The sequence below is a fragment of the Zootermopsis nevadensis genome, unplaced genomic scaffold (genome assembly GCF_977971745.1).
Source record: "Zootermopsis nevadensis isolate Lab colony 2312 unplaced genomic scaffold, Znev_1.0 Znev_ptg000018l, whole genome shotgun sequence".
In the NCBI taxonomy this organism is placed as follows: domain Eukaryota; kingdom Metazoa; phylum Arthropoda; class Insecta; order Blattodea; family Termopsidae; genus Zootermopsis; species Zootermopsis nevadensis.
The window spans coordinates 5,548,539-5,566,962 of record NW_028259150.1 but is presented as its reverse complement, the minus strand read 5'-3'; the positions used below and the strand labels follow the sequence as shown (position 1 = coordinate 5,566,962).

The following is an 18,424-nucleotide window of genomic DNA, read 5'->3' as shown; positions in this document are numbered from 1 at the left end:
GTGATGACAGATCTGGATATTCCATATAATATTGCATAATCTGGAAGCGTAAACGTACTTTCCAAACTATCGCCAGCAGCGCTGCGGTCGCATCGAGAACGCAAAATGAGTAAGTCCTTGCAATGGCTTCGGCAGACAATTAACACTGGACGAGGAAATCTGGGAACTATGTATTTTAAGATAGTGTTTAACTAGCATTCATGTTTTAATCCTGTGTCCTCCTGAGAGGAGAATGTGTAACTAACAAGGCCTTTCCGACCTTCACAGGATCAAAACAAGTGGTACTATTTTTATCACGAGGGACACAAAGGAAAACACAGTACAGACACATCAGTGGCATAAAAATTAATTTTCATACCAGCAACATCCGCGTACGGATGCATTATTGCTCATTTTTGTTCTGAGAGAACGAAAAGGAGGAAAATGTGTTAAAGTGAGGAGTAATGGTCTTGAACCATGTGGTTTGTATGCGTTCTTAACACGAAGAAGGCCTACACGAAGTGATTGCATAATGTGGAAGTCATGTCGATCCATCCTAGAATTTACTTCTCCTCACGCGTCATCACTAAAACTACAGTACTCATATGGATTTTAAAGAAATCACTTACAGGTCTGCACTGAAAGGTGGACGGCATATTTCATTTCGGAACACCGATTAAAATCCATTATTGCAAAGCGAATCACACTGCATCGGCCAATAAAATCTATAGATATTACACAGAGCTCTATATTTTACTAGTGAATGGTCCGTTTCAAACATGGAATCATAAAACTATCAATATTTGTATTGTACAAGTTACATCTCATTCCTGAGAGACGCCTACCCTCACTCTAAATAGAATAAATACAACTCAGAATAAAAACAAAATCTTATAATCCAAGAATTCGCAATCTGCAATCCACGGCCCGCCGATATGTTTTTATAACACTGTATCACCCTGCACGGTGATAATGTAGTTACGTGTAATATCTACGCCTGCGTAATTTTAAGCGAATAATTAAGAAGAATGACAAATCAACAAATTTGTTAAAGAATGTAACTGACTGATAGGTGAAACTCATTACCTAGCAGTTATAGTTAAGTGTCATGAAATTTTAATAAATAATGCAGGCAAAAAAGTAACACTTAGTGTTATCATGACAACAACGATTTAAATCAAGCATACTTGGACAGTGGCAAAGTTGCATTTCAGAACAATTTAAAAACTTTGCCTTATTAATCAGAGAGACGTCTGGACAGTATCTGTCTGTGACTGATTCTGCGTGATAGATTAGTATAGGAATAAAATTCATCTTATCAGTGAAGTTGTCCTTGACAGTCTTGATTCACTGGTTAAAACATACTGAAGTGTACATTCCATAAACCGCAAAAATGAAGTAAGACATTGCATTCTGAGTCATATCTAAGATATTTTTGATTTCCTAATATAAAAATTGTGACTAATGCCACTATAAAAACACACAAACACGTCCTCACATGTTCACAACCAAACGTTTTCAAAATTCACAGAACAAAAATACTTCAATCGTCCGTGGCCTACTATGCATATACGAGGTGCGATCGGAAAGTTTATAGACTGCGCCTATAAAAACCCGTACACTTATCTCAGGTATTAAATTCATCCATCACCCTCGAAGTAGTACCCTGGGAGTAAACACAACGATCCCAGCGCCGCTGCCAAGCCTGGAAGCATCCCTGGAAATCTTTCTTTGTCAGCCTGTCAAGCACCATCTGCGATTCTGCCTGAATCTCTTCTATCGTCTCAAATCTCCTTCCCTTTCTGCTGAATTTTCATCTTTGGGAAGAGGAAGAAGTCACACTGCGAATAAGGAGGGTGCGGGATGACGGCCATGGTGTTTGAGGCCAAAAACTGCCGAACTTTGAGGGCGGTGTGCGCTGGCGCGTTGTCATGATGCGTCGCATGTGGAGTTCTTCCTTTAGAATCAGCTGACAGGTCCCATAGCCTATCCCAACAATGTCGCACAAGTCGTTGATGGTACGACGTCGATCTTCGTGAATGGCCTGCCGAATCTTCGTAACATTTTCGGGCGTTGTGCTCGAAGATGGTCGTCCAGAACGCTCGTCATCATCGACAGACGTTCGGCCATTTTTAAAACGTGAATGCCACACAAAAGTTTGTGCACGACCCATTGCGGACTCCCCAAATGCTTGCTTTAGCATGTCATAGGTTTCCGTAGCCGTTTTGGCGAGTCTTTGGCAAAATTTGATGCACACGCCATTCCGAAATCGCAGGAGGGTCGGTGTAATGCACTACCAAAACGCCCGTAACTAAGAAACAAATGCTAATTCGATGATGTCGGCTGGCACACTGATTCACTATGAATGTAGGCCGCACCCCCTAGCGGCAGAAGCTCGTACTACATCCGGTTCGCCCGCTATTGACACAGTCTTGAAACTTTCCGATCGCACCTCTTATATGTATTTCTGTACAACACAAATAACAGCTTGGCACGTGGTTACCCTAGATAGCATAATTTCATAGTTTTCGTAAGTCTGGTAGCAAAGCTTTTATTTTTCCGGAAATAAAGGCGAGTCAGCGTTCGAATCAGCGGTGGTGCAGCCCCGTAGATGCTCCCGCTTTCTCACAATTTCCATAACCTTACCGTATTCTACGTACGGATGCCGCGTATCAATTTATAATATGACAACCGTCATTGGAGAAAAATTATAGACTGATCCGAGCTTCGTGCAACGTAGGAATTTTATTGCACCGATAAATTACATGCCAAGACAAAATTTTCCAAGTACATTCTCCCAAACACGAAACAGAGTCTAAATCGCTGAAATTGTTTCGGAGTTGTAACACACGCACACAGAAACCAGCAGACGCTCCCGCTCGTTCCACTGTGCATTCATTACCAGCAGTTGATGCGTGAAGCGTGTAAAGACGGCACAAACAATGGCAGAACGATTTTATACGGCACTTGAGTTTATAATGTTCTATGAAAACACGAGAGTGAATTCGTGTTACCAAATTTCACAATTAATTTTCTATTGTGGAAATGAGTCGTGAAACGTATGTCTTACTTGATGTGAGCCTCGAAGCAATAGGAATGAAACACACACGGTCCTGTGAGTCATAATTCGTTAATCCTGTGCATCATTGCTCCATAACCCGCATCCGTTCTCCGTAATCACGGCCGTTATTGAGAATAAAATTCTGTTAGCAAATTTGTCACCGAAGATGAGTGTTTTGAAGCGATTCATACTAAAAGTTTCTTAGTCCGTGCTGCATACATCAGCGTTTCTCAACTGGGGTTCCATGGACCAGTGAGGTCCGCCAAGTTGTGCCTAAGAGGTCTGCGAGTTGAGTAGTCCTACTCTTTCAATTTTTTTATGTTGTACTGTTACAAATTTTGAGCCTCTTTATCAATTTTTTTATTCCACGGTGCAGCAAAAAAATTACGAAAAACTATATTTTCTATCTACATTTCAGTTAGTCTTGGTTCAGGTAAAAAAAATTAAAATCAATAGCTGTCTCGATAATTAATTGCAGAGCATTCTGTGATGTTTAACCAAATTTACCTCCGGAACAGGCGACACTTTCCCTGAAATGCTAGTGTTTTAAAATAACATTGCTTTGTAGGACTCAATCTGTGAAGTTCAAATGCAAAACAGTTCGGCTGGTAAACCAAGTTTATTAGTTACTTAATTTCCTCAATGGGATGATGAAAATCATGAAACTTCAAGTCAAGCTCGTCGGTCTCCTGTCTTGATTCGAATTCGCAACTCTTCGAACATGAAGAAGGATTTGCTAACGCGTGCACAGCGAGTGATATTGTGTAATTTCTCTCACAAATGTCGGAGGTTCGTTCTGAGACTGATTCAAGTTCTGGAACATGCTTCGATACTGGATGAAAAACGTGACTACCACACACGTATGGTAGACATCCCATAAGATTTCAAAGGGCATTGCAACAGGTTCGATGTCCCACAGTTGGAACAGTTGGAAAATGTCGCAGTGAGAGCTTAAAAATAACTCGCACGTGGTTATTTTAAAGCAGAGAATCTGTAGCGCAGTACGCAAAAGGTGTTTGGCAATGAAGACTGCATTGCATTAATAAATACTTGAATGGATGAAAGAAGTGAAGATGCTTTTGCGTACTTTATATATATACGTATATGAATGTAAAACAACACGGCGACTGCATATAGCAAGCTGTCGTTTTTCTGGCTAACAACTACTGAAACATTGGAATTACGCCTTTAAAATTTGTTATGGTGATATCGTGAACATTTCCAAAATTTTTGCATACTATATTGCACGGTTCACCAATTAACAACGTGGCGACCATGCGAATCTATAAGGTTAACGTAGACAAAACTCATAATTAAGAAAGACATTCTTCCCAAGAACAAAATAACTGTTAATCACAATATTCTGAAACATATTTAATATTACTAGCAATTAAATTAATTTCGGATCGACAGAAGGTAGGCCGTATTCCATATGCAGACCAATCCAGAACATTAATCTAAAACTACATTTCGTTATTAGCAGTATCTAATTATGAAATTAGCAACACACGATTTGTGAAGTTTCGATTCGCCTAACTGACATAATAAACCCTTTGCTGTATTAAAGAATTGCCTAAAAATAATATTTTACGTAGTATGCAGGAGAATTCAGGCAAATATGAGCATTGCTGTTGTGTAGAACCTTTAGTTTTTCTTGTATCTGTGGCCTAGTCGTCGAAATTGAAAAACGCTGATGCTGCTGGCAGCTCTAATCAACCTGCACGGCTACTGTGGAATAAAAGCTGTTGTTTTACCTGCTTCGTTTTCTTAGAATTCTGACTTAACGTTTTTATAAAATACGAGATGATTTATTCTTACTTGGCTCGTAAATTTAAACTAGAGAATAAAGAACTTGTGCTGTTGTAATGCGAGTTCAATACTGGATATCAAGTTTAATGTCGTGTATAAACTCTGGCTACAAAGTTCAGTCGCTCAAGCTAGTAGTGTCACCACATTTTAAAATAAACATCACCGTTCTGGTTAATATGATCATCTCGTGCGAAGTTAATACGAACACAGTTTAGCATAAGGATTTTGTCTTTGAAGATTTTGAAAAGAATTTTAATTGAGTCACTATTATCATGAATAATGATATTTAGTAGATTATTTGTGATGTAAAGGGGACGAATAATATTTTGAAGTGTAGAAATACTGTGAAACACAAGGAAGAAAATACATGTAAACAAAAGCTGTAAAATATGTTTGGTTGTTTTATTTTGATGGGCAAATAAAGCAGTATTCCTTTACACATTCTAGAAATTGTTGCTTGAGTAAACATTAAGCGGTGCTAAAACGAGTCACTTTAAGTCAGTGTATATGACATTGGTACTGGAAGTAGGTAAAGGACTTGAGTGTGCGACCGTCTTATCTACATCCTTTCAACTAAACTAGAAGTATGTTTTTTTAAAACTTGTTCTTAACTATGTTCATATTTGCCTCAGTTCCCCTAAAAATATATACATTGCACGTGTTAGTTTATGATAAATGGAACAGTAGAGCAAAAAGAGATAAATTAGCGTTAAAACATTATTTTCATGTGCAATTAGTGATAAAGGTATTTGTAACAGCTATGAGCATTTAGAGAAGATGCAAAGCACACGTGGAAAGTAAACTTGTCCGATTTTGACCAAAATGGTAATGTGTTGACAAAGTTTAGTATCATGGAAATCCGTTTAGTGTGTTCTCGGGTTGTTATATGCAGCCAGACAGACAGGCACTGCAAAGCCAATAGTCGCATTTTTTGCAGTTTCCTCGCGAACGGAACTAAAAATGATGAAAACTATTTAGTTGCGGGGCAGTAAGACGAATATGTTACATTTATTCTATACAAATACGTAAGTTGGCATATTTCCAGCAGTAATCAGAGGGCGACCATTCGTAAATACATTACATAACTTAATAAATTCCTTTTGTACCGGAATGTTTACTAAAACTTGATGAATCACCAATTATAATTATTTAACGCTTGTAATAGAATACTACACGATTAACTCTGAAACGTGCTTTGCACTGAAAACATGGGAGCCCTGAGAAATTATTTTGTATAGAATTCACTCTTTCCCAAATTAAGAGGGCCATGGGAGGACAATCATGATTGATGAGTTAGGATGAAGCGACCGTGACTTATTTTAAGGACTCCATCCCGAGAGAAGAATCCAGAAAAACACAAATGAGAAAAAGTAATGCTAACAAGTCAACAAACGGTCTATAATCTAAACGCGTATTCACCAGTTAATGAACCCTGGACCTCTGCTAACAACGGAACAAACCGTGCCAATTGACAGAGGTATTAAAATATCTGGCTCACAGTTTAGGGTTACCCGGTTCGAATTTCAGCCGGGCAAATGCCTAGATAGTACCTTGATCGTCTCTTTCCAAATCCCTACTTACTGTTCATGATCATATTTCTTCATTCGACGCTGTGCAATATCTGTTCCTTACAGAGCATCATTAAATAACCAAAGGATCAATCAATAATTAGAAGATGGTTGCCTTCTGGGTTGTTGCGCCGCGTAGTCTGGTAGAAGAAGCGAAGAATTAGAAGAAGGGCGATCGCACTGATGATGGAGGCAGCAAGGATATCTGAAACGTCGGTAAACTTCTACCAGACTACACGGCGCAACAACCCAGGAGACAAACATCTTCAAATTCACCGCCGTGAAAACCTCAAATCCTACATTCGAATAATGAAATGTTTAATTTTAGTGTCTTTTCCATAATTGCTGTTCAGAATGTTCGTGGTTGCAATGGACGACACACGATTCATGAGCAATTAACCACAGTCCGTAGACCTAGAGGCCTTTATCCTTTATCGTCTAGTGACAAGAGACTACACGTTCCACACGTCGTGTCAGCTAATTCCAAGCAAGGTGAATGTATTATCATCACGGCCAGCGACTCGACCTTGTTCCACTCTCCCTCCTGTACAAATATTCCTGCATGCGTGATACAACGTAGGCAAATGTACTCGAGGTAAATGACTGTTCCTGAATATGAGTTTTCCACGGAGGTCCAGATTCGATCTAGTTTCTTCTGGGCATCGCAACATGCCAGTGTTAAAAATTACCGACGATTCGGAGGATCCTGGCTTTCTTCCTCAGGGTGGAAGCTACTGCTGCTTCTACTGATGGCTTCTCGCACTTCTACTACTAACTACTGTTACTGAACGATACATCAGAAGTTTACAATCTTTCTAGTTCAACGGCTTCATTCACTCTTACTTATCGACCCGCGAGCCTCCATTAAGCTGGACTATTGCTCATAGCAATAGTTACTACCGGCACATCAGTAATTCTTACCACTTTGACATCATTCCACACCGAGAAGAATAAACAGTCTCTTCGTCTCGAACTGTGTTCCTCATTTCAGTTTCAGGGTTTTCTTGGGGACTTTTTAAATTACAGCATCATGTGTTTTGCACTCCGTGTGCTCGCATGCATAATAGGAACTGGTACTAATTACATCACAGTCCTGGAGAGCGTCGGTGGCAGGCCGTTTCCTTGTGCGAGCCTGTCGTGGAAATTAAAGTCGAAGGGAATTCCCTTCACCTCAGCTACTCCTTGTAACTTATTGTTCTTCCGTCCACGTGTTATCAGCGGCAAGTCACCTTGGAGATAACGAGCTGAGAAATAAAGACTCCATGCACTGTTCGTTACCGTCAAGCCTTGAGGAAAACTGTAGCTGAGGCACGTCAGTCTGAGTGTCATAACCGTCTACTTTTGTCACTTCAAGCTCTAGCCTAAGCTTTTCTTTTCAGTCTTGTTTTCCCACAAGCACAAACAAATTTGAATTTAACAATTATTTATTTTAATCCGTCTGATCACAATATTTAAAATTTCTTATAATTAAGATAATAAAATATCATTCATGTTCCATATCGATTGATTGATTTACATTTCGGAACATTTACACAACATGTTTCGGTTTTTATAAAACCATCATCAGGTGTAAAATATATCTAAGAACTTAAAACTCAATTATGATTTCTGTAGTTTTTTGGTGATGTTTCATTACGTTTGTTTTTCCATTTTTGGGCGAAGGTGTTGTTTTTATTAAATGTTATTAGATGTACATATCGGCCAAAGATGTAGGAGTGAGTGTCCCGATATGTCCAGAAGTACTAGTGTCTTCGAATAGGTGTCTTAATTATAAGAAATTTTAAATATTGTGATCAGACGGATTAAAATAAATAATTGTTATAATATTCACAATATGACGCAATTACACTATCTTATGAAATTTGAATTTATTTAAAAGACACATTTCCACTTCACCTAACTGAAATGAAAATAGGACATTTGAGGGCACATTGTGTACAGCAGGGGTTCTCAACGTTTTGCAGACCTCGGGCCAATATCACCTCTTGTAATCAACTAGTACACCGCGTGGTTATACACGAGGACTATTTCTTGAAACGTCACTGCAGTTTATTGAAGGCCTTCTGTTGTAAACAGGTTCACCTATTGCTCATTACTTCTGTAAAACAAAGTAGGTCATTAGTGAGATAGACCTACTTGAAGCTGCTTTCGCAACAGTAATAGTTCAAATCGGGTTTAACCGATCTCACAGCGGCTCTCATGCATTCCTCCAAATATATGAAGCATCACAGTTCTTGACAACACGATCGAAGCATAAGCTTAAAGTTGCTCACAGCGACAGGTATTGTCAAATACTATGTTAACGAAGTGTTTTATGATATTAAAATACAATTTTTCATAAAAATCGTATATGCGGCCCGCACAGAATACACCGGCGGGCCGTGTAATGCGAACTCCTTGTGCGTACGAGCGCGCGTGCTGCGTTTCGGCGCTTTTGTGAGTGCCGCGACGCCGTCCTGACTCTTCTATCAAAGAGTTGTGACAAACTAGGCCGCATAACATAAGGGCAGGGCAAGGCGAGGGTGGACTCCGACATAAAATTTGAGATACCGGCGGGATACGACTCTTTAGAACAGGGGCTTGTAAACCGCCATTGTCTTATGCAATGGTTTCAATATCAAGTACGTAACATTTTAAATAAACTGACGTCTAATTTATAACCCAAATTTCAGTTATGCATAACATTATACTATTTATTAAATTCCCTAAACTAAAATTATACTGGACAGTATATGACGTGTCTCATTTAAAATTTCAGTTTAAAGCGCAGTGGTAACTATATGTACTACGTGCTTTAACGTTTAATAAGTCTGCAGTTTGCCCACAGAGTGAATTTGTGGGTTTCGAATGATTCTCAGAATAAACAGCGATTACTTCCCTAAACAAGATTAAGAAACTGAGCTTTGTACGGAAATGTGTTGTGTTTACTTTCAGTGGGAATTTAGTTTTTAAATACTGTTTAAACGAATTCGGTGCTTCAAAAGTTAAGACGTTTCTCCTTTGATGCATGCTTATCATATGAAACGAAGAAACAGCTCATTCATTTGTATTCTGGCAACGAACATCACAGTGGATGAGTAACATAAAGTAGGATTTGGGGTTCTCGCAGCTATGAGTCTGAAGATGGCTGTCTTCTGGGTTGTTGCGCCGTGTGGCCTTGTAGAACTTAACGTATGTTTCAAAGGTAGCAAGGACTCCTGAAACGTCGGTAAACTTCTACAAGATTACACGGCGCAACAATCCAGAAGACAGCCATCTTCTAATATAAATTACATCAAAATAAAGCGACAGTCTTTCGGTACCATCAACGTGGTCACTGGTAAACGAACTAGTCTCATCCTTAGAGTTGTCCACAAAAGAAAACATTATTCCTTGTAGCAATGCAGAAAATAAAGGGGAAAAAATGATGTTATACTTTTGTCAATTCCTAAGAACCGAGGTGAAAGTTACATTCCGCCATGCGACCCGCTGAAGCGATGAGCTATCGAACCGTCTACGTTCCTATCTTTAGTGCCTGCAAATGCACGATTTTTATCTCGTAAGAGTTTATATTCTAGGACACAGTAATTGGAATTTAACTTACGAAATTCATTCGTGGAAACTGAAGACGATACATTCATACATGGCGGTGAAGTGGGGGGGAGGAATGGGGGAATGGGGCACTCCACAACAAGAGAAGGAGGACCAGCCGTTATATGACTAATGTAGGGATTTATCAGTGTGAAGTACAGCAGACGGGACACTGCAAGAGAATTTACTGTAGTGCCGTGTTAGTGGGAAGTGAGTTACAAAGTTTTTACACATACTATGTGATTCGTTAAACAGATTAGTGTATTGTATAGTGCAACTTCGAAACCTGAAGAATGGAAGTGTGATTGGCATTCACGTTTCTGTTAAGACATTCCAACGTTGAAAACACTGCAATAAATTATTCGTATGCTGTCCTGTATACGAAATAGAATAGAATTGAATTGAATTTATTTTTTTATATTCCATAGATCCTTCATAGGCCAAAGCCAAGGATGTAGAACATGTCACAGCATAAATATAATACTTGTTTATAAAACTGATGCAAATTACATAAAAATTGAAAATATAATTGTAAAAGTTTTAATAATTTAATGCCTGAAATTATATAACAATATTCATTAACTGCAGTGACGACGAAGAAGTGGTAATACTTCAAGCCAGCGAAACGCTGCATTCTGCAACCAGTTTATAGTTTAGAAAATTAAAGATGTGCCTGTTACATTACCCATGTGACGTACAAAATGTTACAATGCGACATGGATTAAATTTTTTTAAAATTTCCAAAATTATTACAGGGATAATGACTTTGTGAATATCCCCTTTATAATCCTAGGAAGTGATGGCATATTGCTTTTTAACTGAAATCTGCATCCTTATTAATTATTTGTCACAGTAGTTTATCCATGGTATTCATTGGGGTCACTTCATGATTTACATGTTAACAAACAGTACAGCAGTAAGGAAATAATTTTTCAAGTAGCAATAGATACACTTCTCCCCAAAATCATCATAATTTGTAATTTTTGTAAAGAAATAAAACCTAATTAAACATTTTGGCATGACTGCAATATAACTGATTAATCACTGTAACTATGTTTGTTAAATCTGTTTAGTGAAATGTTATAACTGGTAATATGAGTGCTGTTAAAATCTACATGGTCTGATCCTTTTGAACCGTAAAATACATATCAGTGGTGAGAGTGTTTAATACTTGTTTTGCATTATAGCATCAAGTATTAGGTTTTTGGGCATTGTCTTCCAGAGACCCTCAAATTAAATTCAAATAATAAGTCCATTGAGTATTATTGTGTGCAAGGGGTTTTTATTCCTCCTCCATTAATATTTTGTGAATGAATCTCATTTTATATGTATTTTATTAACTCTACATCACCAAAGTGCTGTGCTCAGTGTGCAATTATTCTGCTTTGCATAACATTTACATGTAAAATTTTGGAAATCTAAGGAGATGAGACAACTTTGAAGACATAGGCACATACAGGGACATAACATTAAAATTGGTCTTATAAGGGTATAAGAATGTCGTTCAGGGTAGGAATCATTGGGAGCGCTTGTGAGGTTAGTGCTGAGTGGATTGAGATCATGCTTATACCTTGTATTTATCCTTAAGTCAGAGAGAGTTTGGACGGTGTCCGCAATGAAAGATAATAATGAGAATAGGAATTTACTCGCAAGGGGGAGTATATGAAATTTCTTAAATAATTCTGTGCAAGATACTTTTACCTTAACACCTGCCATTATTTTTCCTCACACAGCATTAAATGGATTATTATTGTTTCTACCTCAAAATTAATAAAGAAAAAAATTAGTTCAACTAGACACCATACAGTAAACTTACAATTGCTCCAAAAGCTATACATTCTGTGTTTTGATAAAATAATTACTTACTAAGCATCTTCACACAGTTCAGAAATGTCACTTCATCCTTGATTTGATCACCCTGATAGTATCTGGTGTAACTCATTTACTACATCTATAACAGCAGGAGTTAAAGCTCTTCTGGGTTAAGGATTAGGTGAGCCAAAGTGCCCTGTTCTTTCAAGGCTTCTTGTTTTTCATACCATTGCAATTTAGTACAATTTGAGGTTCTCATGGCTGCAAGTTTGAAGATGACTGCCTTCTGTGTTGTAACACTGTGTAGTCTGGTAGAAGTTCACTGGCTCACTTATCACCCTGATGGTCGAGGCAGCAAGTACCTCACAAATGTCGATAAACTTCCACCAGACTGCATGATGCTACAACCCATATGACAGCAATATCCATTGTAATTCAATTCAACTTTTATTTTATTGCGAAACAACAAAGCTCAAATTTCGTGAAAGGCTATGGTGTTATATAGTGATACACAAGAAATTTGGGTACTTGTGGTTATCGGGACACATCACTTTAAAAATAGGTTAGGTTAGGTTAGTTGTCATTTAGTGAAATAAAATATAATAACTTTCAAGTATGTCATTTATTCACACACATTAACCTAACCTAACCTATTTTTAAAGCGATGTGTCCGGATAACCCACAAGTACCGAAATTTGTAACTGTCATAACATTCATAATCACTGAAGTAAAGAATTTGTTAAATGCCTGATTAGAGAGACAACTACCAGCTGAAGAGTTGTTAATACTTGAGGGATACATTTTCATTCATATAACCATCATAAAACTCAGTCAGTTGGCAACACTACAGAGAAATGCTGGTTATGGTGACTCATAACTGTGAATTTTAGTACAGATAATTGTAAACTGCATATAATGGTATACAAATGTACGTCTATTTATCTGTCTGTCTGTCTGTCTATCTATGTCTTTTTAGGCAATGTAAAACAGATATGACCTGCGAATGTAAAAGGAGTTTGTGTGGAAAAGAATTCAAGAAGAATGATCTGGATCCCATGGCAAATTTACTTAGGCTTTTTTTTTTCTCGCAGCACATAATTTAAACTAAATGTCTGATGGAAACATGTAGAACAATAACCACTGGTCATACCCAAATTCACCTGCCTGTACCATCAAAAATAAATAGTTTAACTAGAAACAGTACTCACACACTGCTTCAGAAATACATGCAAGATAAATATGTTTCAAAAAACAAATTTGAAGACACACTGAGAAGGTGAAAACATTTCTGTCAGTTACTTGAAGAACCTTGAGCCAAAGCTTATGCTTGAAACCTTAATAATTTTCAGATATGAAGTATTAACCTCACATAAATTTTCACTTCTTATAAGTTGTAACAGACGTCTGGCGAAAAAGTTCTGTAAAAATTATTTTAAAAATCGATGTCAAGATGGGTTCCACTTCAGTCTTACGTTTAAGTTTAATGAGAACATTTGCAGGATTATGAACTTGGTAAAAGTGGTTAAAGACAGTTGTGTTATTTAGTTTAATGTTCTGTGTTGTATGTGTATGGTGATGAGCATATGTACGTGTTTCTAAATTTTATTTTTCTGACAAACTGGTACTATTACAGAACCCAAGCATAACCATTTGTAACATGTTTGTCACTGTCTTATTTTCAAAACAATGACAAGTCCTCCAAGCCAGATTTTATTTTATGTATTTCATTTCATTTAGCAAATATCAGTATCAGTTTTTCTGGTGTTACCTTTAATGGAATTCTCTACAGTTTAATTGAAAAATACTACTGTCTTCAGCTAGTATTGTTTGAGTTTGCACTAATCAGATCAAGGTTTACAAGGCACATAAGAAGACTGTGAAGAACAAAATTTAAGAAACTGAAAATATATTTGGTGTCATTCCTAAGCAATGAAGTTGTTTGACATTGTCAGTACAAATGTTCAGTTGTGTAGAAAGCAGACATCTTCATTTGCTGTTTTGCCATGAAATATCCTTTATTTATTTGTTTAAAATATTCACTGTATTACAACATGTTTTTTACTCAGGGCTGAATGAGTGGTACAATGGATAATAATGGTGTAGATGACAAATGCCATGTCAGTACATCAGGCGTCCCCGACACCCCCTCAGTAATTTCTACCGAAAACACATTTCTTTCACCAACAGCTAAGCAGACATATTTCAAGGAGAACAAAGTTCAAATCCCTCACACAGAGAAGGTATGTGTTGTTAAACATAATGAAGTATTTTTTTAGGTGTGATTCAGATTATGAACACAATATTGTATTTATTTGGTCCTGGTTCTGTCTTCATAATCTGAAATAAATCACACACTTGGAATAGCTGATTAAGTGGAGCTCAGTTTAGAATATTCTACTCGAACATGTCTGCCACTGCGGAGTCAGTGGAACATCTAACAAGATCAGTATGGGCATTAAAAGGTACTGACCAAATTTTGTTTACATGGATAGATTTATACAAATTAAACCTTTATCTTGTGGGCAAAGGTGATCTAAAGCCCCATACTATGGGGCTGCCAGTTGAATTTTACTCTGTGGTTACCAGTTTAGCAGTATGTTAATGCTGTGCACATAAAGCTGGACTGTGCATAAGATTTTCAAAAGGACAAAAAAGGCTAAAGAAATACATATCAAACCTCATGTTATGAAAGGTATATGCCTACTTGGCATTGTGCTTAGACACAGGGATAGCTTTACCTTCACTTTTACCATGTTACACAAGCCTACATATGCAAGGCTCTGCTTTTCTGAAACTAGTTATAATTGTAGGTGGTAATTAAATCACAAATATCAGCTACAACTATTTGTCTGGTATAATTTCTATTAAATCCTACTTGCTGTGATCAAAAAGAAAAACACACTGGCACAGAAAAAACAAGAATGACAAACAGATCATGGTCATATTTGTGGTCATGATGTTGCAAATAATTCTTTCTTAGCTACTTATAATTATAAGAAGAGGCAGGCGTTTTGTATTATCATATCCATGTTGTCCACATATTCATGTGTGTGCAGATGTCTGTTCTCCCCTATTAATGTTAGAACCAAGTGATTTTCTTTTAAGGAACTTGAAATTAGCATTATGCCATTTGAAGATACCTCACCTTTATATCTCTTAATTTCTTGGAATTATTAATGCTAATATGGCAGCTATGCAAACTTGTCAAGATTGTTAGGGACTCTTCTTGACATTTGTATGTATTTAAAGTTGTGTTATGTTTATTTCAGCATGGGTTCAGTTTCCGGCTCTTGTGGGCTTTCACTGGACCTGGTTTCCTCATGAGTATTGCATATCTAGATCCAGGAAACATTGAATCAGATCTTCAGTCAGGCACTGTAGCACAGTACAAGGTAATAAGACTTCATTTAGTCAAAACAATAAATATTTGATTTGTGACAGACAGCAGGATGTTGCTTTTTATCTCCTGTCGAGACAAGTGTACTCCAGTTTAGAGTACCAGTACATGTTTTCTACACAGATTCTGTGTGACTTTTTCCACATATCACAGGCCTGAATTCTGAGTGGTTATATTTCATTCCTTCATCAGGAAGTCCAGCTATAGGTCCAGCCCATTACAACCTCTTTGGTTATAAATATCCTGACAGAACTAGGTGAGGTGCATAACTCACAGTCTGTCATTGTATTATTCACTCAACTGGTTCAGCTATATTAGGACTATATATTTTTATCAGTTCTTTATTATCAAGAACATATAATTTATTTTCTTCTCTCAGAATCAGAAACAAATTGTAATTTATGTTCCTCCTCCAGAATGACAGACATTGTTACAGTTGTCATATATGCACTTTCCTCAGATAAACTATGTTTCGAATGTAATTTGTTATTCCCTCGAAATATGAGACAGTGCTTGAGTTGTAATTTTGTCTTCGCTCTTAATAGGAGATGCCATTAGAATTCTTATAATGCATGTTCTTCCTCCATGTTGATAGTCCATGTTCAGTTGTATGTTTACGGTTTACATATATCTTTCTCTTCTAGCTGCTGTGGGTGTTACTGGCAGCTACCATTCTTGGACTTGTGATGCAGAGACTGGCAGCTCGCCTTGGGGTTGTAACTGGTCTTCATTTGGCCGAGATGTGCTACAGGCAGTATCGCAAGGTCCCACGTATTATTCTCTGGTTAATGGTTGAGATTGCCATCATTGGTTCTGATATGCAAGAAGTTATAGGAACAGCCATAGCTATTTTGCTTCTCTCCAATATGGCGTAAGTATCTATACCTTGTTCTTCAGAATAATTGAAGATAGTAAAAAATATAGTAATACTGTTATACAATTGAAATGAAATTATTACGAGTTTTTTTTCTTCTGTAGAATTCCACTTTGGGGTGGTGTTCTCATCACAGTCGTAGATACATTCACATTCCTGCTCCTGGACAAATATGGGTTACGCAAGCTTGAGTTACTTTTTGGCTTCCTCATCCTAGTAATGGCTGTCACATTTGGTTATGAAGTATGTAATATTTATATTGTCTTCTTCTGAACAAAGTCTCTGGTAGTAGTTAAGACATGATTCTAAGTGAATTCCAACCACTTCCCATCCTGAGATGTTTAATTTCAGCCTACCATATCCTTCTCCGTGTTTCAAGTGGCTGCTTTTCCCATAATCCATAATTCTGTGTGCATTTCTTGTCTTCTCATCCAGGCTACATGTCCAGCACAGTATAACCTATTGATTTTATTACTTTAACAGTACTTGATGACTGGTGTCACATATTTTCTTGTCAGAAGTATTCTGATTTCTCTGAGAACTTTCTTCTTAGGTTCAAATATTTTTCCTGAGCACTTTGTTTTAAAATGCTTTGATTATGTTGTTCTTCCCTCAGACTAAGAGGCCAACTTTATAGAACAACTGCCAAAATTATTTTGTAGTATATCATTTGTGTTTTGCGAAGGTAATTGGATACATTTTTGAATAGTATAATAATAAGCAAAACTTGAATTTATTTTTCACTTAATTTCATCAAGAACCTCATTTTTAATTATTGTGAATTTTTATTTTCAAACACATTCAGAAATGTTCTTACCTATTGTTATGTCATGACTTTGTTACAGATTATGGATTAGTGACATGGTAATACATATTTTTTATCTTTTTGTTTGCTTGTTTAGGAGTACTTGTGTTATTCTTTATGGTGTTTATATTCCCAACCATTTAACACCAAGATTGTAATTAAATTTTAGTATGTGGTGGCATCTCCCGATCAAGGTCAGGTGCTAAAAGGCATGTTCTTTCCGTGGTGTGAACACTGTGAAGGCTCAGTACTGCTGCAGGCTGTTGGCATTGTTGGAGCTGTCATCATGCCTCACAATCTTTATCTCCATTCAGCTTTGGTCAAGGTAAATGTGTCACAGCAGTGAACTATTAGCTAACTGAGTAGTCTTTATGGAGTATATAGTCATGAAATGTCTTTACAGCAAATTCTAATGGACAGTGAAATCTATTTCTGGAAATAAAATTTTCGTAAAATAAAACAAAGTTAGAAAATCTTACAAAACACATACTTTTTCTGTTCGCTTTTCTTTTATTATAGTGTGTTGTGATTGCTTTTAAGTTGAAGACGGGGGGAGCTTGTTCTGTAGAGTTAAACTTCTGTGCAGATGGAAGGTTCATACTAGACTAAAGTTAAGCTCAGACTGAATAGTCAAACTCTCCTCTTGATTGAAGAATAATGGTTGTTTTTGACCTTTGGTTTCAGTTACTGAAATTTGTATTTTTGTGATTGTTTCCATTGTTGCAATAAATATTTTGTTTATGTTTCAATGAGTGCACAATGGGGAGATTGTATCCATCCTTCCGTTCATCCACCCATCCATCCATCCATATTTCATGTCTGATATTACATCATAGATATCCAAAACATGCTTGTCTAATGCCTACTTTGCAAGAAGATCAACTTAAACTTTCAGTGCCCCCAGAAATGGCTCCTTGTGACATAAAATCAGGGGCAGAGTGTGCTGCTTAACTATGCTAGCTCAGCTAACACAGTCAACATGAATGCTCTATATCTGCATAAAGTATACATAAGTGTGCAATTAGTATTTAATAAGTCAAATACAAAGAAGAATACTTTGAAGACACCAAAAGAGTGGAATGGTGTACCCAATTTGAAGGACACTTTTCCACTCTTTTGTCTTTATCTTTGTCATATTCTGACAGAAGATGAGTGTGAAATTTGTGTGATTCTTTCTCTGTGTGTTATTAAATATACTATGAAACAGATAATATCGGAATGTAATTTTGAATAGAATACTGACCCACAGAGTTTGGAGCTTCAAATTCAGCTTCTTTTTATTTTGAAATGTTTGTCATGGGGTGTAAATTAATATTGGTTGATGTTTAGTAAAAATGTTACTTCTTGTTTCTCCTCAGTCACGAGACATAGACCGAACAAAGCCTGAGAAAGTCAGGGAGGCCAACTATTACTTCTTTGTTGAAGGATGTATTGCTTTGTTTTGTTCATTCATCATTAATGTGTTTGTGGTTGCTGTGTTTGCATATGGACTGTTTGAGAAGACCAATGGTGAGGTGGTGAGTATTTCGGGTGGCAGACAAAGATACAT

General features: G+C 37.1%; 1 protein-coding gene across 8 annotated transcripts in view; it reads left to right on the top strand.

Moving 5' to 3' along the window:
• Positions 1-8,574: 8,574 nt before the first annotated feature.
• The window catches only part of Mvl (solute carrier family member malvolio), a 22,472-nt gene continuing 12,622 nt past the window's right edge, over positions 8,575-18,424 (top strand). For 3 of the 8 annotated variants that reach the window (XM_087351177.1, XM_087351174.1, XM_087351178.1), the window contains exons 1-7: positions 9,880-10,197; positions 13,866-14,039; positions 15,069-15,191; positions 15,841-16,067; positions 16,175-16,313; positions 17,045-17,200; positions 18,234-18,392. In XM_087351177.1, the coding sequence (XP_087207303.1) occupies positions 13,872-14,039; positions 15,069-15,191; positions 15,841-16,067; positions 16,175-16,313; positions 17,045-17,200; positions 18,234-18,392 (972 nt within the window). In that variant the 5' untranslated portion in view covers positions 9,880-10,197; positions 13,866-13,871. The other 5 variants (XR_015535752.1, XR_015535751.1, XM_087351175.1 and 2 more) reach the window with 4 other exon arrangements.